At 44.3% G+C, this 22166-nt stretch overlaps 2 protein-coding genes across 3 annotated transcripts; one reads left to right on the forward strand and one right to left on the reverse strand.

Annotated features, from left to right (window-relative positions):
- Window positions 1-1210: 1210 nt before the first annotated feature.
- On the forward strand, window positions 1211-9500 carry LOC141652686 (uncharacterized). Of its 2 annotated transcripts, none has more exons than XM_074460257.1 (13): window positions 1211-2687; window positions 3348-3522; window positions 5179-5291; window positions 5377-5472; window positions 5624-5693; window positions 6019-6074; window positions 6763-6813; window positions 7100-7204; window positions 7304-7348; window positions 7497-7593; window positions 8184-8389; window positions 8733-8819; window positions 9088-9500. In XM_074460257.1, the coding sequence occupies exons 1-13, from the start codon at window positions 1371-1373 to the stop codon at window positions 9256-9258; spliced, it is 2589 nt and encodes an 862-aa protein (XP_074316358.1). In that variant the 5' UTR covers window positions 1211-1370; the 3' UTR covers window positions 9259-9500. The 2 variants fall into 2 exon arrangements, with proteins under 2 accessions (XP_074316358.1, XP_074316359.1); XM_074460258.1 differs by having other exon boundaries at window positions 8184-8363.
- Window positions 9501-10951: 1451 nt separating this feature from the next.
- On the reverse strand, window positions 10952-13278 carry LOC141652687 (pentatricopeptide repeat-containing protein At3g48250, chloroplastic-like). The gene is made up of 2 exons (XM_074460259.1): window positions 13098-13278; window positions 10952-12768 (listed from the first exon to the last, which is right to left on the reverse strand). Exon 2 carries the CDS (start codon window positions 12714-12716, stop codon window positions 11280-11282), a length of 1437 nt encoding a protein of 478 aa, XP_074316360.1. The 5' UTR covers window positions 12717-12768; window positions 13098-13278; the 3' UTR covers window positions 10952-11279.
- Window positions 13279-22166: the final 8888 nt, after the last annotated feature.

The following is a 22166-nucleotide window of genomic DNA, read 5'->3' on the forward strand; positions in this document are numbered from 1 at the left end:
GCCTGCCATGGGTCCCTCGGCCGAGGGTAGATCAGTCTTTCCACCTGCTAGCCACTTGGCCACTTGGCCACTACGTGACAAAAGGTGAAAGTCTATAAATACTCCTCAACCCTCATTGAGGAAAGGATCCACAATCTAACCTAAAACTCACTATTCATCTGGTATAAACTCCCTTATCTCTCTACAATATACTTTGTCAAGTAACATACAACTTAATCCCTTTAAGTTCACTGACTTGAGCGTCGGAGTGAGTACGCTCGGTACAAAGCCGAGCCCTCAGTTTGTTCATCGTTTCAGGAGAGACCGAGAGGAAGAGTCAAGGCAAGGAAGGACATCCATTCACCAAGCTTGCGTGGTAAACAACACTGCTCTGGAATTACACCCGGAACATATGTTTTAGTTATGTTTGTAGGGAACGCAATGTCGCGGCTCATCGTTTAGCGCGGAGGGTCATGACAATGGCTTAGGAATCTTTCTGAGCTTTGTTGAAATGTCACTTTCTTTAAGTTCCTTTGTTTTATATTATTGACTTAGAGTAAAATAACAAAATGTCGCTTTTTATTTTGTCACATAAATAATATACGGGGTAATGTTTAATACTAAGTACAATTAGTAGTAGCCAACTGCCAATGATGCCCACTTGCCCAGGAGAATGAAGTAGCTAATGATCTCATACTAACATACTTGTGGTGTTTCAGTATATGTATATCAGTATAGAAAAACTTCAATGACCGGCTAGGCTAAATAGGTCAGCTGATCCAAGAAAAAAGTACTGGACCGCGATCATAGAAACGTAATTGGAAGTGGCTCCGTGGAGCCTTGAAGAGTTGAAGGTTGTGTTGGGCTGCAACCACCTTTCTTTTGGTCTCCACTAGAGCGACTATTGCCATCGCTACAATTGACATGACTAGTCCAGTCCCTGCTAGTCTTTGCAAGGAAGCTTGGACAAAATTTTAACGCAAAATGATTGATAGTTGAAATTCCAAGATCGGTTTTATACGTAACGCGCCCGCTCACATGAATGTTCGTTGGGCTTGGTGTCCATGCAACTGCCACTTTCCCTTGCCCGGTGCTTAATATTACACTTTAGAATTGAGGGGGTGAGATTCGAAACCGTGACCTTTTGATCAAAATAATAAATATCCGTTTTAGATAAGATGGTTTTATATAAGTATTTAAGGACTTTTAAGACATGAGTGTTGACTGTTGAGTCCTAAACCATTAATTAATCAACTTTTTTCTTTATTCATCCTTTACCTCCATCATTCATAAAACACCTGAGACAAAATCCCCAGAAAACCCTAGAAAACCTAATTCAAATCAAATTCAATTGAAATAATCAAATCACCTTTCAATTGAAATCTCACTCAATGGATCATTCATGGCGTCCGCGCCCAATTCAAGGTAATAATATTTGTCCAACTTGTTCAATTTCTCATTTCCCATTTTGCCCTTCTCTTCCCCATCCCTCTAGATACCCTGGGCCCAATATTGAGCCCAATAGAGGCTCAATTAACATGGGTCGACCCGTTTATGTGAATAATCCAGACCCATATCATGATCCGGGTTATTGGAATAGGAACCCGAATCCGAATCCGAATCCCCCAATTCAGGTGTGTCCTCCTGGAACTGTTGATAATAGTAATGGTGGTGCATATGCAATGCAAGGTTATGGATATGATTATAATAATAGTTATAGTAATGTGAATAATGATGATAGGAGTAGTAAAAGATTGAGAGTTGATGGGGGGTATCCCGGATCGTATGGGGGCGAAAGCGGTCCTAATGTGGTGAATTCAGGGATTGGGTATGATAGGATGGCGAATAAGGTGGGTATGGGGCATGGGGGTGATTATCAAAAGGAAGGATTTGAATACGGGTCGAGGTATGGATCGGGGAATGATATGAATAGGAGTGTGTCGGATGTGGAACATGGTCGTTTGGGGAGTGAATATCAGAGTCATGATCATCAGATTGGTATGTATGGGAATGTGGCTAAGCCGGTTAATTCTGGGAGTTTTAGTCAGGGAGGGTTTAGACCTGATAATAATAGCCATAGCCAGTCGTATGGATATCGTCCTCCGAATTATGGAAGCAATTTTGAGCATATGCAGTCTAATGGGGCTGCCATGCACTATGATAATAGAAATAGTATTGTGAGGCCAGATCAGTACTCGAGCACCCACCCACCGGTTCAACCTGGTCCCTTGGGATATCAACCTGGTCACATGGGATATGATCATAATTCTCCTCGCCACTTTGGCGGTGAAAGGCGGCCAGTTGATTCCAGGTCATCCTTTGTTGAAGGTTACCAAAGTCTTGGGAATCAACATGTTCCAATGCAGGCTCCTTTTGAACCTCCCCATATGAGTAGGCAAATTGAATATGGGAACTCGGTTCCAGAACATGTGGGTCACTTGCATCCTTCGCAAAGAGCGGATTTTCAGCCTCCGCTTCCATTGTCTCCTCCTCCTCCTCTGCCTATGGAGCCGCCGGTTCAGTGGTCAACAGATCACCAGCCTTCATTATCACCTAAAAAAGAATCACCATCATTATTTCCAGTTCACAGTAGATCCTCTGCTGCTTTGCACTATTCACATTCCCCTACCACTGATTCTCATATACGGGGAAATCCTCATTTGGACAACTCTAAGATTGGCCATGGCTCTCGTGGAACATTTCAAGGGGTGAGTAGTATTCTGACTTTTTTGTTGTTCTCTATGTTTGGGTTTGCAGTGACACCAATTAAGTGTACCTTGGTGCCGACAGTTGGTTGATGCCGTTGAGAGGACAAAACATAGATATGTGTGAATCTTGATTCATCTCTACTAGGTTGCTTGTATTTATTGTATTTTTGTACAAATAATGTGTCATACGAGTTACGAAATATATTGTAATGAGGGATAATGTTTAAACACATGGTTATTAACTAATTATTGCTCTTCCATCTGCTCACTTGTCTATGATGTCTTTAAATCCTTCATTGTTTTTGTTGTTGTATATGTCCGTTTCATTGGTTTGGGTGGTAGCTGTATATAAAATTAACCTGTATCTTGCCCTTCTAAGTACACTGGGGATCTAGGGAGGAATCAGAAAACATAATCAGTTTTGGAAGATATTTTTGATTGCCTAGCTCTACATCTCTACATCAAAGGATACTCACTTTCTGACACTTTCCTGCTCATGGACCTGTCTCTTTGGACGTGAATCTTATTATTTCATATAAATAGATTGCCTGTATCAGGCCTGTCATTTCTTCAATGAAGCGTGACTAAGCTTCAAGCACATTGCTGCAAATGTAGTGAAAACTACCTTAACTCAATTTTATAATTCTTGACAATCTTCAGGATTCTCAAGGCATGTTGACAACATTCGGACAGTATTCCAGAGGAAACCAAGCATTTCCGTCAAACAATAACCTTCCTGATAAACCAAGAACTGTTGACATTGCTCACTTATTTAGACAACCGCATCGAACTTCTCGTCCAGATCATTTTGTGATCATACTTCGAGGGTTACCGGGTAACTATTCTGTGCCATTCTAATCCTACTTTGGACTTCTTTCCTTCCATGAAACAGCTTCTTAAGTCTATACTGACAGCGTGTGCTGTTACTGGGCTGTTATTTTGTGGTCCATATTGGCCCCGCTTCGTGATTCGATTGTGTGTTCCCAAATATTCTCTACCGTGTAGTTTCCTAAACAATTATCTTCATGTTTCTCACACTTCTCTGCCACTCATAGGTTCTTACGAGTATCCCATTTAAATTGCTTGTGCAAACATGGTTAGGTAGCCATTATAGGATGTGTCTCGTTTGATCTCTCCATTCACATAGGTTTCTTTTGTTAAGAGTCACTTCATGCTAAATGCTACGCATGTGTGATGTGTCCTATGATGCCCCTTTTTTTCCAGAAATAAAAAATATAGTACTGTAGTAGCTAACTAGTTTGTACTATAATATCATGATTAGTAAGTTTTGGCCTAAATTACAGGAGTGCTGCCACAAATTAGTATAAACATGATTAGTAAGATGGGAATCACTATGTACCAAAAGTCTGAAACATTATTCTATTTTCAGGCATTCAAAACTACCGGAGTGGAGATTTTTTTTTTTTTTTTTGCATTGCCTCTTGCTATTCTTCACCATAAGAGTCCCATCCTTTTTTAGGACATTTTTTGCATTGTCTCTAGCTATTCTTCATCATATTAGTCTCATCCTTTTTTATAAGACAGTGATTCTGCTAACTATAAGACAATCAGCTGGCATATTTGCATGTTGCCTGTAGTTAATTATCTGTTATTTAATGTCTTCAGTCGAACGTCTTGAGATAAGTTTGTTTATCTCATATGATGTATACACATTCAAGTAATTACAATTTTTTTCATCCTTGTCTTTGTTAATGTGTGTTGGCATCGCCATTACCCACTATCTGAGAGGCTGAACCTATTTAAAGGTTAGGAGTTTTGGTGGATGTAACCTTACCCTTTCGCTCGAAATACATAGAGAATATTTCCGGATGACCCATAGGCCATAACCCTAAATTAAGCTTGGGGGACTTTTGGTTGGAGCCTGGGAAGGTTATAGGAAAGGGAAAGTGAATGAAAATTTCTTATTCGTACTTGATGTCTGTTTACTCCCAGTTTCTTACTCTTCACACCCATTTTCCATGTTAGGATTACCCTTATTCCACCACTCTCCCAAGGGTTTCCCATACCTTTATCCTATTACCTACGCTCACCACCAACATCCACCACTTCAAGTCTTAAACCACCTACACCCACCAACACCTCCCCCACTCGCAAGTCGCATCACCATCATCTTCGTGCCCTCTCCCTCTTCAGCCCCCACTGGCGCCCCTTCCCCACCCCACCCACTTTCTTAGACACTACTGCTTACCCGTGTTGACCTCCCCACCCCGTCCACTTCCACCCCCACCCCCACCTCCTAACCCCAACCCTAGATGGACGGGGGAGAGTTTTTAAGGGTTGAGGGTGGGGTATAGTGGGAGGTGACAGGGGCTCCGAAAGAGCTGTGCGGCCGCTTCGGACGTGATTGTAGGGGGTGTCGTCGGCGATAGGATCCCGGTGTGGGTGTTGCTTACCCCCGTTGAACGCTCTCTTCTTGTTATCTTTGAATTACTTTTCTAACTAGTAAGTAGTAACATATGCCTTATTTCAGGAAGTGGAAAGAGCTACTTTGCCAAAATGCTACGTGACTTGGAGCTTGAGCATGGTGGCAATGCACCTCGAATTCATTCAATGGATGATTATTTTATGACTGAAGTTGAGAAGGTTTGCTTATAGCTTTTCAAAGCATTTATTTGGCTATCTCGCTCTATTTTTTACTTGGTGCTTATCTACTTATACTTTTATGTAGACTGAAGAAAATGATGCTTCAAAACCTTCGGCAAGAGGAAAGAAACCTGTGACTAAAACCGTTATAGAATATTGCTATGAACCTGAAATGGAAGAGGTAATGAATTTCATTGAATTTTTTGAACTTTGTCCATAATGTGACTGTCATGTATTGCTGTATAATACATATTTTATTATTTATAGATATCCTTGATATGCTCTGGCTTCCAATATTTTCTTCAAACATTGCCATTTTGTTCCTGTGACAGGCCTACAGATTAAGCATGCTAAAAGCATTCAAAAAGACGCTTGAAGAGGGTGTCTACACCTTTGTTATTGGTATGAGTTGTTATGCTACTGAAACTCTGTATTTAATGTTCAATTCTTCATATCGGAAAATAATCAAATGGCATGTTTTTTCTTGTTGGATGAAAATAGTACTACGTGTTTGATTTTCTGTGATTGGGAGTGGTCTCTTATACTGTTGAGACTATTATTGGCGTAATATAGGAAGCATAGATATTTACCTTTTTCAGTTGTTGAGTTAGTTGTGGAATTAAGTGGTTGTGCAGTGCTGTTGCACTGTGGTCATCTTCACTGACATCAGATGCAGTTTTCATTGGAAATTGACCCATTTGTCGCTGATATGTTTTGCCTCTCTTAGTGGATGACCGCAATCTGCGGGTAGCTGATTTTGCTCAGTTTTGGGCAACTGCAAAGGTATATTCTTTCTCCTTATAGAATGTTCTGTGAACTTTGTGTTCTCTGTTGCTTCATCATGGGGCCTGGTAATGCTTTCTGCTAATGGATTCTCACCAAGTTCACTCCGATTATTATTATGTGATTTGGATTGTTATGATTGTGGTGGCTTCTCTGTGCCTGTCTTTTGGCTTGCACTTCTTGTGATTTGTCATCTATCAGTATTTTCTTGTGATCTGATAGTGCAACATAAGTAAATACAAGAAGTTAGGCTTGACCTACTATATTTGTGGGCAATTGCGGCAATTTGATACACCCTAAGATTCTGTCATTGGTGATTCACGTGGTTATCTAGTTTTGAAGTTGGAGGCATGTGCATAATGGTTTATCTTTGTGATTTCTGAATTGTTTTCTACAACGATATCATCATTATTACTCTAGTGCAAGGCTCCCACCTATAGCAGAGCAAGCAGGGGTCATATGTACACAGTCTAACCCTTGTGTTGAAAACACAATGATTAATCAGGCATGGGTGCTGATAGAAAGTGCGTATCGTGTATGCGTATTACATATTCGTATTGGAGCGTACTACGGATTAGGCAACCATGGTTTCAGGATGACCTATTATGGAAATACCGTCTAATTTTATTCTCTCTTTCAGAAAATTGATTTTGACGTTCATTCATGATGGTTTTATTGTTTGTTGCAGAGGTCGGGCTATGAAGTTTATGTGCTTGAAGCTCCATACAAGGACCCAGCAGTAAGTAGTTCACTTTATTTATTTCTTTTAGGTTTTATCCCATAGCATGTTCTTTATAAATGTTTAGGTGCATTCTGGATTTTTGGTTACATTGTGGAACCATTGCTTCCATTTGCTACATGTTCTTTATCAATAATAACGGGAAAACTATCCTTTTCTTTCTAAAGGAAAGATATCCTGCCTAATGTTCTTTTTCCCTATTAGTATAAGGTGATGAAATATCTTCAAGGGTTAAGGTATCTGTTGTATGCTAGAAAAAGTTGATTTTCCTGTTTGGAACTTGTAGGGTTGCACCGCTAGGAATGTTCATGGTTTCTCTCAAGACGAAGTAGAAAAGATGGCTGCACTGTGGGAAGAAGCTCCATCACTATACTTACAATTGGATGTTAAGGTTAATTATTGTGTCTCTGTTGGCTATTTTGAGAATATACCTCCTATTTCACTGTTAACTTAAAGGGTGTAAGATGATAATTTGATATTTCTCTGACAGTCCTTACTCCATGGAGATGATTTGAAGGAGGGGAATATAGAAGAGGTATATACTTTACTGCGTTTGTTTCAATTATGTATTGTATGCTCTAATATCTTGTTCACCACCGAGGTTTTCTTTCTGCAAGATATAGAAAGGTATTTCTTTCATTAAAATGTTTGATCTCATATGATTGTTGTGTTGTATAATCCAGGTTGATATGGACACAGAAGATGGGGATAGTGATCCAAGTTTGTCTAGTGAGAAACAAGCGGAAAGAGTATCTTTGGCTGAAAACTCAAGCCCCGATGGTATGATTGAGACCCCTTTTAGTCTCACGCTATTCGGTTGCACAATTTATTCCCGACGTGATTTGAGTTTCCATTCATAAAAAACGAAGGAGTAGTGTCTTCTTTTCCTCTATATATATGAATATGCAACATTTAATATGTGATCTGCTATTAATATAATGTTTGATATATTCCCTTCGTTTCATCCATTTGTTTATCTTAAAATACCACTCACAGAGAATAAAAAAGGTAAACAAATGATTGAGACGTAGGGAGTGTATATTTTAAGGCAGTATCCATACAAATGACCTTGTGGGTTTTTCTTTTGAACATATGCCTACAGCCTTACCTACCCTTAGTGCCTGCTTGACAAAAACAATATTTGTAAACAAAGTGCCGGCTTTTTTGAAGAGCAAAGGGGGATCTTTATACTTTCTTCTGTTTTTCAGTGTCTTCTGATCTCCATGTACAGTCTAAAAGTCCATTTTGAAACTATCTTGTAATTGGAATAAAGATAGTCATCTGTTTGGATGTATCCATTTTATTTTTCGACTGTTAATTCGAGTTATAGAGGCCATGTGGTTGATCTCTTTTTATTTCTGGCTATACAGCTTCACCCAAGGATAAAAGGAATTTAGATGCGGAGGCATGCAATCGGACAGAAAAAGTAAAAGATTTAGGACAGAGTAAGTGGTCAGACAATTTGGATGATGACGATGTCGAAAAAAGTGAGCTGTTTAAGGGAAAGACGAATGTTCTATCGGGGTTGCTTGGAACATACGGAAAAGAAGGTAAATCTGTACACTGGGGTGATCAGGTAAGATATATTTTCTGATTAGCCAGCGCATTCATTTTTGTTTTCAAGATCAAGTCTCAAACCGATTTTTTCATACCATGCATGAATGTGGTTCCTTCTGAGAGTGCCTGTGTGACAGTTTGACTATGAAGGATGTTTAATTACGTTCACAAAATATAACGTGGTGTGCTGTTAGATGCTTATTAAGTACGACCTCCCCATACAGAAAAAGATCACCGAGTATCTTAAAAATTTTTATACACACATTCAGCAGCATTTTACTTCATACCATGTGTAAATACTATCTGCTTGCATTTTATTAAACACAATTGATTTGTTATGACCAAATGTTGTGATCATTCAGGCTGGCCGTTCGGGTTTTTCAATTGGGGCCGTCAAGAAGGCAAAAATGGCATCTTTAGTCATAGGCCCTGGGGCAGGGTACAACATGGTACGTTTTCCTGCTCTTTCTAGCAAAAATGATCTAACCTGAATACCTGATCCAACAATAACCTGATCTGAAATAACCCGAAATAAGTAATTTGAAACAAAACATTGTTGGTCATGGCCCAAAAATTACCCAAAAGACCTATACCAAGTGACTCGATTACAACGGACGCGAAATGACCCAAACTTGTGATGACCCGACCCGAATAACTCATCTGCTAGTTAAACATTGTTGGTCATGCTAGTCTCTTTTTTTCTGGCTAAACTTGCAGAAATCCAACCCATTACCTGAGGAGGATACAATGCCTGGAAAATCCAAGGAAACGAAGAAGCATAGTGCTTTTAAAGAGAGGTTACAAGCTGAGCAAGAGTCTTTCAGAGCTGTTTTTGATAGAAGACGACACCGTATTGGATTTGGCAGTGTTCTTACAGAAGAAGAATGATGTGCTCTACAAACTTTTGCTGTTTAATTAGCATCTCATAAACATAAAAAGAATAATGCTAATTGGTACGGAGTACTAAATTTTGTTATTTTGGCTGTAATCATTTGTAGTAAACACAATTTCAAGTCCACGGAAAATATCATTGCAGTTGCCTAGAAAGAGCTGTGCATGAGGCTGAAGCTCTAATTCTGTAGTAATACTGTCAAAAACATTGTAAAAAGTGCAATATATACAAATTGTTCCATAATCGATACTTCCTCTGTTTCGCATAGCGCTCTAGCACAAATGATGTTTTGATTTAGTTACTTTAGCAGTTGTAGTTAAACAGTTACTCCATATAGCTATGTTCTGTGTTACGGAAGCTTGCTTCTTGTTACTCAAGCGCAATCACTCAAAAAATCATGTTATAGCGCTTCTACTATATGCTGCTCCTGCTACTTCTACTATCCACCCACACAAATAAAATCTAAAAAAAGAAGGAAAAAAAAGCAACTGAGCAGTGCCTAACAACTAACTGAGCAAAAGAAGGGCATTATGACAACCAAAAGCTCCTTTATAAACATATGTTTCATCAATGATAACAAAACTATTTGATGAATGGGGAATCGCGCTTTACAAACGTAGGGGAAAAAACTTGGAGAGCACGGTGAATAAAGAACCCAAAACAGATGATCAAAACATTAGAATGAAGAAACGGAAATAAAACCGATTGAATTTAGACAACTAATAAGAAAATAACCAACAATATTTACTTTAGATTTGACAAAATTCGTTGAAATTTTACATAAAATGGCAAGATGGACAAGGGAAGCATATCTGGAATGGTGATCAACTGCAACCGGTATAAGACGGCAATCAGTATACCATTCGGGCATTAACAAGCCTACACACCAGTTATAGTACAGTGGCTAGAATCTTACTAAATCTTTGTAATACCAATCTAGCATGAACATGAAGCCAGTTCCTCTGTGCAGACTAAGACGGGTAGCAAAGCGATTTCCCAGTGGAAGTCATGGTGGCCACAACATTTTTGCCACACATGAACCTTAATAGGCTCGACCTGCACAAATAAAAAATATAACTATAGAAGTTACTAATTTTAGTATTTACCCGTTGTAAGCATTAGGACAGCTGGACAGGACCAGAAGCCATGGCTTATAGCTTAGTTATTATTCCTAAAGCATTTCGAGCAAACTTTGTATTAGCTGATAGCTCATTCGGGATCTCAGTCAAGTCTTCTACTCCGGCATTGATTTCTTCAACAGACTATCTGCACCAAATACCAAAGCATGTAACACCATTCATCAAATCTCAGTCATAGAGCCAAATACGCAGCCATATCGCCTCATGTACGATTGCAGTAATTTTCAAAACATTATAGCTAGGTTGTTAAGTGGTGTTGCAGGGTAGATTTAACACCATTCGTCAAATCTCTTGAACCTTAATTACTGAGTATGACCAATAGTTTTCATTTCACTTGCTAAACTACAGAGAGGATGAATTTGAAAATCAAAAATCATAATGTAAAGGCAATGAAGTAGAAAGAACACGTTGTCGAAATTATCAAAGCAAAAGTTAAACTCAGAAAATACCTGTCCTTTAGATCCCAAGTCTTTCTTAAGATGTTCAAGCATTGACAGGACAACAGCTTAGAATAGCTACATCCCAAAATTAACTCGCAATCAACATCGGCAGATCCCAACATCATCATATATGACAGAGCTTCTGTATATCTAATCTACACGAATTTGAACTCAACCGAATGTTGTAGACAAACCAGATTACAACTTCAAGACATACAAACAAGATAGAGGATGCACCCTTTGTTCTGGTGATGATCAACAAAGGTTTATACCTCCCATTACCCCAAATGAGAAGTTGGATATATTAACACAACCAAAATCCATTTTTTTACGGAAAAAAAGGAGATCAGGTTCATAATAGTGATAAACTAAAGTAGGGGTATTTTAGAACATGGTCGCAAGTCTTTCGCTCAACAACTACAGACTTCATCATGACTATCACCTCTTTGCAACCTCTTCCGATGGGGTAGCTTGGCATGAGGCATACATCTCGCGAATTGCCTCATGTTCACGGACACAGAGAGGGCTTGCATTAATCAAATCGTTGACCTCTGAATATCTACCTTGTTCATAGAAAGCTTGAATGATATTCTTATAACCTGGAATATAAGAAGTGTCATTTGGAGACAGTACCATAAGTAATCTCTTGGCATCATCAACTAATCCACACTTAGCAATGTATCGGATAATTGGCCCAGGCAAAACCCTGATTTTACTCTCCTTCATTACACCAAGAACCTGGAATGCTTCTTCGAGTTTTCCAGCTTCCATTAGCTTTTCAATCATAAGGTTATACGTATCATGTGAAGGTTGTGCTCGCCTTTCAGTCTTGATGAACTCAGTAAAGAATTTATAAGCATCAAGCACCTTATTTTCGGAGAGAAAACCATTTAGCAAAACTAACAATGTTTGAGGATCCGGTCTGAAATTTTTCTCCTTCATCTTTGCCAAACAGGATAATGCCTGAGCCATTTGAAGACCTTTACAATGGCCTTCGATTAACAAAGTCCACGTATTTACATTAGGAACACAACCCTCGACCTCCATTTGCTCAGGCACCTTACACGCTTCATCAAACCTGTTGCTTCTACAAAGGTCAATAATTTTTTGGTGGTAGGTAAAGTTGTCGGGCTTATACCCCAATTTCCTCATGTCCTCCACAATCTTTTTTGCTTCATCAAATTTCCCTAACTTACACAAAGCTCTATGTGCAACATCATAGAGGAATTTAGTGGGGGCATTTCCAGCACCAACAAACTTGTTAGCAACCCGATACACCAAATCCGGATTAGGATCCTCTTTATTCGAGATCCTACTCAACAAAGACTTTACCTGTGACAGCGAAGGCTTGTAAGGCCCATCCATCATTAACTCGAACAATTCAACTGCATCCTTGCGTGGTAGAGACTTACAAATCCTTAAGTATATATAGATATCAATATGATGCCCCTTAAGTCTCATTTCCTTCACAAAATCCCAAAACTCGCCAACTGTTTCAGCACGAGCTAAAACTTCGGTCATTGCATTATAAGTTACACTGCCATGTTCATATCCTCCGCAACTTCCAATCCATTCGAAGAACCTAAGTGCTTTCAATGGTTGTTCCCATAATCCAGCAATAATCCTTAACACAAAAATCTCAGTCAAAGGAAACTTAAGCTTCAGTTTCAACTCACACTCGACCTCCTCACTCCAATCAGACGACAAAATCACCTCCAACACCTCATTTGCAAAACCCTTTTCGACATCTGTTTCAACCATCTCTTGGTACCTTTTGCTCCATTCGACCGACTCCTCGTTCAATTTCTCACATGTTAATTTTATATTGATACCCTTAAAAACCCTATCATCCAAATAAAACCCTTTGCTCTTCATTTCTGAGAGAACATTCCAAAACTCCCTTATAAACCTTCTACAAGCCAAACACCTAAGCAATATAATATACGGCGTAAAACTTGGATTAAATCCTTTTTTAACGCATACCCATTTGAAAAAATCCAAACTTTTTCGTGGGTTTAAACTTAAATTTATCAAAACATAAACTACAGATTCATGGGTCAATTTAGGGTTCAATTTTTCCAATTCATTCTCAATTTGTTCTGACCATTGATTATTTGATAATACTAATTGAATGAATGATTCCGGCTTCGACGAAAAGAAGAGATTTTGCTGGAAATTAAAGGAATTAAAACAATTGTATGTCATTTTTGGGATTGAAATAGGATCAAATTGAGGGAAATTTGAGAAACGATTCACCTGAGTTGAGTTGATCATCCGGTAGTAGTGACCGTAACGCCGAGTTGAGGAGACCGAGTTGGCGAGTGCAGTTGACAGCTTCAATAACTTGGATCTGTTCATGGTTTTTGTCTTTTGAGAGTTGAGAGTTGAGACTTGAGAGAAAAGGGGACAGGGTTTAAGAGTTAACAAAGAGTTTAGAGTTAACGGTTTGTGTTTATATACTTGGATCTCAGGTAGATGGATAGATATATCCGTATCTGTTTAAAGTGAAAGATGAGTATATCCGTTTCAAGTAAAAGATAGGTTAAATATGTTTAAAGTGGTGATATTTTTGGACCCCACCATGCAACTTGTTGCTTGTTTTATTCAAGTGGGTAGATATTTGGCTCGTCTATGTACTATAGACGGATATCTCTCGTGTATAATGAGAATTTGTGTTTACAATGTAAGACGATTCACTATTGTAAAAAGTTAAACTTTTCATTTATCGCTAAATCCGTAATAAATGGGTTAGTTTTCTATACGATGGGAAGTAAAGCGGTCTTCGGGTCGAGCTCTTCTGGTCAACAGGCCAGGGGTAGGAGCGGGCTGGGTCAGGCCGGGCTCTTCTGGTCAGGCCCTGAACCGGCCAGGGATAGGGTCGGGCATGCCTTGCTGGGAGTATGTTCGATCCGGGTCAGGTCTGTGATGGGTGGAGGGTGGACTGGGGGGCCTATGTAAATTTTTTTACTAAAATGTGGGGCCAAGGGCTGGTCGGGCTGGAAATTTAGGTTGCGGGCCAAGAACGACTAGGTCGGGCTAGATTGTCTAACATAACAGGCCAAGGATGGGTCGGGGCTTGGTCAGCTCGTGCTAATGGTCAACTCAAATTGGAAGTAAAAATTTATTCTTTATATTAGTCTCCTCTTTAAGTTTACTTAACTTTACTATGTCAATATATCTAAGTTAATGGTAATGGTGATGATGGGGCATATTCTGCACCGCTGACCAAGTCAACATATTGAGCAAGGTCAAAGATATCCACAGCAAGTCAACGGCTTAGACAGCCTAGCCGTGCGACCCCATCTACTGTCAACCTGGTCTCGGCTGGCAACTTTGCCAAGGGGCACATACCCGCGTACTCATATTCAAGACCCTCGGCGGTGAGTCAACGGGGCCCGCCGGCCTGCCATAGGTCCCTCGGCCGAGGGGTAGATCAGTCTTTCCACCTGCTAGCCACTTGGCCACTACGTGACAAAAGGTGAAAGTCTATAAATACTCCTCAACCTTCATTGAGGAAAGGATCCACAACTTAACCCAAGAAACACTATTCATCTGGTATTATCTTCCTTATCTCTCTACAATATACATTCAGCCAAGTAACAACTTATCCCTTAAGTTTACTGACTTGAGCGTCGGAGTGAGTACGCTTGGCACAAAGCCAAGCCCTCAGTTCGTTCATTGTTGCAGGAGAGGCCGAGAGGAACAATTAAGGAAAGAAGGATTCAACCAAAGACGACATTCTACTAGCTACGAGTGGTAACGAATATCTGCTCTGGAATTACACCCGGAACAATTGGCGCCGTCTGTGGGAAATCGCTACTAGAAGCTAGTCACATTCATTCCCAAACAAAAAAAAAAACACAAACCCACCCCAAAAGCTAAGATGTCGAAACAACAAGACGCAGTCGTGACCGACGAAACCGCATTCTACCAAGATGATACCTTCAACAATTGCGAGTCGTGCGGCCCTCCACCGCGGAGTAATCCACCGGAGTTCGGGATGCCAATAATACCAGACACGCACGCGCCACCAACCAGGTCACCATCATGGGACATGTGGTTGACGTAGCAAACCTGAAAATGCTCCTGGACCTAATTAGTAATACGCCCTGCTCACTTTGTCACGCCGACAAGAGAGCGAAACCGTCCGGGAGACCAGGGCCCAAAATGTGACTCGAGAAATTTGAACGGAGCACTAGGAGAAGCCGACCCGGTCAAGTCGCGGGGAGCCCAAAGTGGGTGTGGTAGACCTAAGTCCTTCCCGTACTCAGGGGAGGACAGCGGCCCCGCGCAAAGACGAACGAGGCTTACCCCAAAGGAGGAGCGGAGGAGTCCGACTCAGCAGAGTTGGAGAAGAAGTCCGAGTCGAAGAAGGAGTCCTTCCCGTTACGAGGGGAGGAGCCGGATTAGGAACGCGAGGAGCCGATCGCCACGTGTCGTTCGACACGTGGTCAGACAGCCCCTCAACACCTACGTCCTAGAAGTCCAGGTGCCAACTAAGCTCAAGTTGCCACCCATATCATACAAAGGGGAAAGTGATCCAGCCGACCACGCTGAGGCTTTCGAGTCTTACATGTCGGTATGGGAGCAGCCCGATGAGGTCTGGTGCCGAGTTTTCCCAACAAATTTGCATAGGATGGCTCAAAGTTGGTACAAGGGGCTTCCCGACGGCTCGGTATACTATTACGCCGACCTAAGGGACGCCTTTCTAGCCCAGTACTCTTGCAACAAGAGAAGGGCCGTGGAGACATCGGACCTCCTAACTATCAAACAGGAGGGGGGCGAGTCTCTACGAAGCTATGTGAAGAGGTTCGATGGAAAGGTCCAGCAGATTCGAGAAATTAATCCCGAACTGGCGGCCTTCGCGCTGATGAAGGGCCTCCCAATGGGAGACTTAAAAAATGAGCTCATCAAGTGCGGAGGCCTGGGCTTGGATGCCGCCAGGAAGATGGCCGACCAGGCCATCAAGGTAGAGGACTATCACAAGACCTGGGTAGGCCCCAGCGAGGCCGAGCACTCAGAAAAGAAGAGCCGCCAGGAGGACAACCCGGATGTAAGACGCCGTGAGAATAATAGGTCACGGTCGGACAAATCTGCCAGGAAACAGGACTCGACGGGCGCCGGGTGGAGTGCGGGAACGTACCACCAGAGGCGGTATAATGATAAAACCCCTCTCGTCGTATCGCCCGCCGAGGTTTTCGCCCGAGCAAAACGAGGGCCGAAGTGGGAGAGACCCCCAAGCCAAAAAGTGACGGTGACACGAGCCGATCGTGAGTACCACGGCCACACCGCCATTTAACCAACGATCGCCGGCATCCGAAGAATGCCATTGAAGAGCGATCCGGAAGGGGAGCCTCGGCAAGTATGTTGCCAAAGGCCAAAAGACCGACGCCGACGATTCGGGTAAGAAATCCGTCTTGAACGGATAAGAGTGATCCATGTTGTCATCGGGGGCAACGAGAACGGAGGGTCCGCTCATGGGCACAAACGGCACCTGAACGAGCTATATCAGGCCATCAACTTTGTGCCCAACACAGCGGTCCCCGCTTCCAACATCCCCGATATAACCATTGGAAGGAAGGACTACGAAGGAGTCTTCGCTCCTCACAGCGACCCACTTGTAGTCAATTTAGACATATCCAACCACCTGGTCAAGAGGTGCCTGATTGACACAGGCGCGTACACGAACATCATGTTCGGGAGTGCTTCCTCGACCTCGGCCCGAAAGTCAAGGACTTGAGCCCCCGCACCAACCCACTATACGACTTTCTGGGGGCGGCCTGGTACCACTGGGATCAATCGGACTCCGGTGACGTTCGCGAAAAGAATGCGGCTAAGAATGTCCTAGCCGAGTTCGTGGTCATCGACGGCTCGTCCGCCTACAACGTTCTCATAGGCCGAGTCACCCGAGCGAGGCGACGCAGTGATGTCCATCCGGGCCCTAACACTGATGTATGTCTCGGACCGGGGGGAAGCGCATAAGCGCGTCTCCAAAGACGAGAATGACGAGGTGGTCAACGTCCAGATAGCTGCCAGAGGATGCAACATGCAATCCCTCAAAGTGGCAAAGAAATCAGAGAAAGGGAAAAGTCTATCCTTACAACAGGAGGGCGACCTCATGGATGTAGCTAGCGGTTGACCGGGAAGGCGTGCCTTTGATAAACCGTTAGGACACTGGTAATCTCGGGAAAACTCTGTGTAGCGGCGGAGGTGTCCAAAAATTTGTGGGCACCCGACGCATGTTTTTATCTAATGAAAAATCGTCCAAGTCTTCCATCAAAATGTCATTTTCCCCATAGTCACTAGGAAGCGTGACGCCGGCTCGACTTGTCATACCGACAAGAGCGGCAGTCTCTCTATCGAAGCAGCGACGTCGGCTCACACCTGTCATACCGACAAGAGCGGCGATCTCTATCGATAGCGACGTCGGCTCACACACTGTCATACCGACAAAGAGCGATCTCCATCAAGAAGTAGGCGCCGCAGTCACCCCAAGTAGTAGACGCCACGGCAGATCACCCCAAGAGGTTTGACGCCGTCATCGCATCACTCCAAGTGGTAGACGCCACAGCGATCTCCATCAAGAAGTAGCGCCGTCGCATCACCCCAAGTAGTAGACGCCACGGCAGTCACCCCAAGAGGTTTGACGCCGTCGTAGTCACTCTAAGTGGTAGACGCCACGGCAGTCTCCATCAAGCGAGGCGCCGTCGCGATCACCCCAGTAGTAGACGCCACAGTCACCCCAAGAGGTTGACGCCGTCGCATCCACTCCAAGTGGTAGACGCCACGGCAGCGATCTCCATCAAGAAGTAGGCGCCGTCGCAGTCACCCCAGTAGTAGACGCCACGGCGATCACCCCAAGAGGTTTGACGCCGTCGCAGTCACTCCAGTGGTAGACGCCACGGCGATCTCCATCAAAAGTAGGCGCGTCGCAGTCACCCCAAGTAGTAGACGCCACGGCGATCACCCCCAGAGGTTTGACGCCGTCGCGATCACTCCAAGTGGCAGACGCCACGGCAGATCAATAACAAGGAGCACTCGCCGTCGACACCACACACCGGCAAGAATGGCAATCACCCTCGGGAAACAAACACCTCGACGGTCACGACCGGCGCAGTTGATACTCGCAAAGCGATCAAAACGCCTTAGAAGCGTTACACGCGGTTGAGGAACGTACTCTAGATCGCCTCGGCCAAGCCAAGGCGGAAACAAAGGAGACGCCCAATTAATAACATGAGAAAAACTCAGACAAGGACGAGAAAAGACCTCGGCCGAGCGCAGACAAAGTGAAAACGTTAAGTACAGATTGAGACGCTCAACTATTAGCACAAGAAAAAGGAATGAGGTAAAGACCTCGGCCAAGCCGGGAGGCGAAGAAACGAGCTCTTATTAAATATGTTCAACAAATTACAAGAAATACAAACGACGGCCGTCCCCATAAGGGTCGACCAAAAGACAACCTACCAAAGTTGTACAAAATGCAAAGACAGAAAGGCAAAGGGTGCAGATATCATCTCCTATGTCTGCGTTTCTTGCTCGCCATCGCAATATGTAGCAAAGCATCTCCTTCGATGGGCAACCCAACGGTTTTCCTGGCAGCCTCAGCTTCAGCGGCCTCAGCCTTTGCCTCGGCAGCCTCAGCTTCCCTCATTCTCTTGGCCTCCTCATTGGCCGTCTTAGCCTTCTCAGCAAGGGCTGCTGCCTCCTCGGCCGCCTCTTTCTCTATCTTCACCCTCACCGCCTCCTTGGCTCTCTCCTCCACGGCATTCTCCTTAGCTTCGAGCTTGTCGTCAAACAGCTCGTTAAATCTGCCCCACGGGAAGGAACCTTCAAGAGGGAAGAGTTCCCCAATCACTTCCCTGGCAGCGTCTTCGGCTAGATCCCGGAATTCGGCGCACATGTTAGGGAGCATGTCGGTTTGGAGCATCTCAATGTCGTCCTCCTTTTGCCTGATGATGGCCTCCTTGCTCCGAATCACCTTCCCCTGGATCTGAAACCGTTCCCTGAATTCATTCCTCTCTTTGGAGATAAAGGTCGGCGTGCCCTCGAACAAGGTCACACTTCGCCGGCGTGACTTTTCAACTTCGGCCGCAGCGGCCTCGGCATTGGCTCTCTCAGCAAGGACCTCCTTTTCAGCGTCCTCCCTTAGTTTTCTCTCAGCCAAGAGCGCTTTCTCAGCCTCCCCCCTAAGCCTCTGCTCATTGAGAAGATCCAGCTTCGCCTTCGCGGCCACCTTCTTAGTGGCATTAAGCTCAAAAGCGGATTGAGCCACGGCCTTCTCCTGCTCCATGATACGAGCACCGGTCAGCTCGTTCCACCTCGCCAGTCTCTTGATCAACCTCGCGCTTTCCGCTACAAGGTCGGGAGGGGAAGCCTTTGGGATGAAGAACCGGTGGCGGCGTTTCGATCACCACTGCGGTCGGGAAAGGGAAAACGGGATGAAGAGTCAATGGCGACGTTATGATCACCAGCCTGCGCGGGGTTCTCCTCCACTTGCTGCTCAACAAGAGCGGCGGTCGACAGCGGCTGATCTACAAAATTAAAAAAAAAAAAAGAGCATCAGTATCAACATGCATAGGCATGCCGAAGAGCCTATCATCAGCAGCGCCTGATGAACAGAAGCTAAATCGAGCCACCGGATAGATCAATACCGTGCTTGGCCTTCTTGGCGAAGGGCGCATTTCCTCGTCAGCAAGAAAGTAACGGCGCAGAAGGGCTGTCGCTTTCTTTTTACGGACAAGGGGCGACCCCTCCACCTCATCGAGTCATCCCCATTGGAGATATAAACGATCTCCACCGTCTCCTTCGAACGGGGGATGGAAGGCGGAGCCGATGTCGACGCCATCACCGCCGAAGGCTTTGTTTTTCGCGTATGGCGCGACATGTTACTAACAACCTTCGCCTGGGCCTCCACCACATTCAAGCTTTTCACTTTGGTCCATAAGATCATTCGGCGACGTCCTGCGGTCATGGGTCAGAGCCTTGGGATGCAAGTTAGCAACGGTTTTGTCTTTGTGCGGCCCATTCTCCGGAGGATATCCTCGAGACAAATCCGGTCCAAAGTAGTCTGCGAAGGAAATAAAGCAAGAATTAAGTAGAAGAAATAAATCGAAGTTCGAAAAACAGGAACATTGAGAGCGGTGATGGGCCTCATACCGACCCCACTCACCCGTGCTAAGGTAGGTATGAGGCCGACACGGGTGAGCGGCTCATCACGAAGAATGATGTGCGCCGGGGAATCCATCTTTCGACACCCCACTCTTGTCCGCCTCAAAAGCCTCATCGCCGACTTCTCGTCCTCTTTAAGAAGGACCTTGCTGGCATCCATCTTGAGCTTTTTCGGGTGACCCATCCGTCATGTTCCGCCTTAGTCTCACACCGCAAGTTAACTTGGTCTTTGAAAAAGGGGGGCGTGGATAGTCATCCAAGCACCTTAACGTACACCCACCGATCTCTCCAGTCTTTGCAAGAAGTAAGTTTGTCAACAGAGACATAACCCTTCTCCATGTGCACACTGTACCAACCGACACGGCCAGAGATTGTGGTGGAGATAATGAAGCCGGCGGAATAAATTCACCGTCGGGCCTCCCCTTGAAGAGACAAAGCCACACAAAGCCGACTATCGTCCTCATGGCCAACGGATGCAGTTGGGCCACAGCGACGTTCATAGCTTTGATGATGGCCATGACGTACTCATTCAGCGGAAACCGGAGCCCGTACTCCAAGTGTCGCATGTATACGCCGGTATGGCCCGGTGGAGGGCAACAGACGGCCTGACCCTCCTCAGGGATAACAATCTTGTATCCCCTGCCAAAGAAGAAATGGCCCTCGAAAAACGTCTCACCGGAACAACTGGCTAACTTATGGGTCCAAGCTCGGTCAACGCGTACCTTACAGGCGTCACCGTGATCCATAACGTACTGCCTCCCCTCTTTGGGACGAGCCTCTTCAGCATCATCACCAAAATCGTCTGCGTCATCATCAACATCATCGTCATCCTCCCATTCCTCCAAAATTCAAGGATCAACTTCAGGAGAAGGTGACCTAGGGCCCCCAGGCCTTATCAGGAGGGCGTCCAACTTCTCCTCCTCATCAAGACGCGACGGGGAACCCCCCCGCGCCGGTTTGCTAGGCCCGGCATCAGCAGAAGACATGTTTACAATAAAAACTTACAAAAGAAATTGGAAAGTTTGTTTACCTTGAAGAAAAACACTCGCCGGAGTAACAACTCTGAAAATTAGAAGACAAAGAAGCCCTTGAAAGTTTAGAGAGAAGAAAAATTTTGGAGAATGAAATTGGTGGCCAATTTCACGGAATAACTGCCTTATTTATAGGGAAAAGCCCATAAAGAAGGACCAATAAAACGACCCATGAAGCGTCAACCAATCAGCGTGCAGACACGTGTCGGACATGCAACCACGGGATGTCAATCGTTGCAACAGTTGGACATCAATCAATGCAACAGTGACCAAGCGTCTTCAACACGCCCACTCATATCTCTCCGCCTATTCACCTTCCTCAACAAATTCCCACGCATCTGTTTTCCGCCGGCCACATGATCAACCAAGCTAAGTAGCGCCGGCCGGGGGCAATCAAAAACAACTAAAGACACTCAACCCCTGGTCTCGGCGGCGTCACTTTCTTTTCCACATCGGATGCCCTTTACACATCCATGTGGAGGGGGGATATGGTACGGCCTAAGAAAGACCAGGCCGAGGTAAAAGAAGCCGCCGCAGAAGAAGCCGATGCAGGAAATTTTTCACAGATTACTTACGCAGAATATACGCTCAGACATACATCGGAGCCCATACCACGGCATAGACTACGCTGGGGGCAAATTGATGGGGCATATTCTGCACCGCTGACCAAGTCAACATATTGAGCAAGGTCAAAGATATCCACAGCAAGTCAACGGCTTAGACGGCTTTTAGCCGATGCGACCCATCTACTGTCAACTGGGTCTCGGCTTAACCCACTGCCGGGGGCACATACCCGCGTACTCATATTCAAGACCCCTCGGCGGTGAGTCAACAGGGCCCGCCGGCCTGCCATAGGTCCCTCGGCCGAGGGGTAGATCAGTCTTTCCACCTGCTAGCCACTTGGCCACTTGGCCACTACGTGACAAAAGGTGAAAGTCTATAAATACTCCCCAACCTTCATTGAGGAAAGGATCCACAACTTAACCCAAGAAACACTATTCATCTGGTATTATCTTCCTTATCTCTCTACAATATACATTCAGCCAAGTAACAACTTATCCCTTAAGTTTACTGACTTGAGCGTCGGAGTGAGTACGCTTGGCACAAAGCCAAGCCCTCAGTTCGT

Source organism: Silene latifolia, chromosome 4, assembly GCF_048544455.1.
Source record: "Silene latifolia isolate original U9 population chromosome 4, ASM4854445v1, whole genome shotgun sequence".
Taxonomy (NCBI): Eukaryota; Viridiplantae; Streptophyta; class Magnoliopsida; order Caryophyllales; family Caryophyllaceae; genus Silene; species Silene latifolia.

Bases quoted from the DNA above. Each gene is read 5' to 3' on its own strand.
- LOC141652686 (XM_074460257.1), top strand. From the start codon at position 1,371: ATGGATCATTCATGGCGTCCGCGCCCAATTCAAGGTAATAATATTTGT. The intron at 7,205-7,303 runs GTTAATTATTGT...TTTCTCTGACAG, and splicing joins ACTTACAATTGGATGTTAAG to TCCTTACTCCATGGAGATGA. The intron at 7,594-8,183 runs GTATGATTGAGA...CTGGCTATACAG, and splicing joins TGAAAACTCAAGCCCCGATG to CTTCACCCAAGGATAAAAGG.
- LOC141652687 (XM_074460259.1), bottom strand. From the start codon at position 12,716: ATGAAGAGCAAAGGGTTTTATTTGGATGATAGGGTTTTTAAGGGTATC.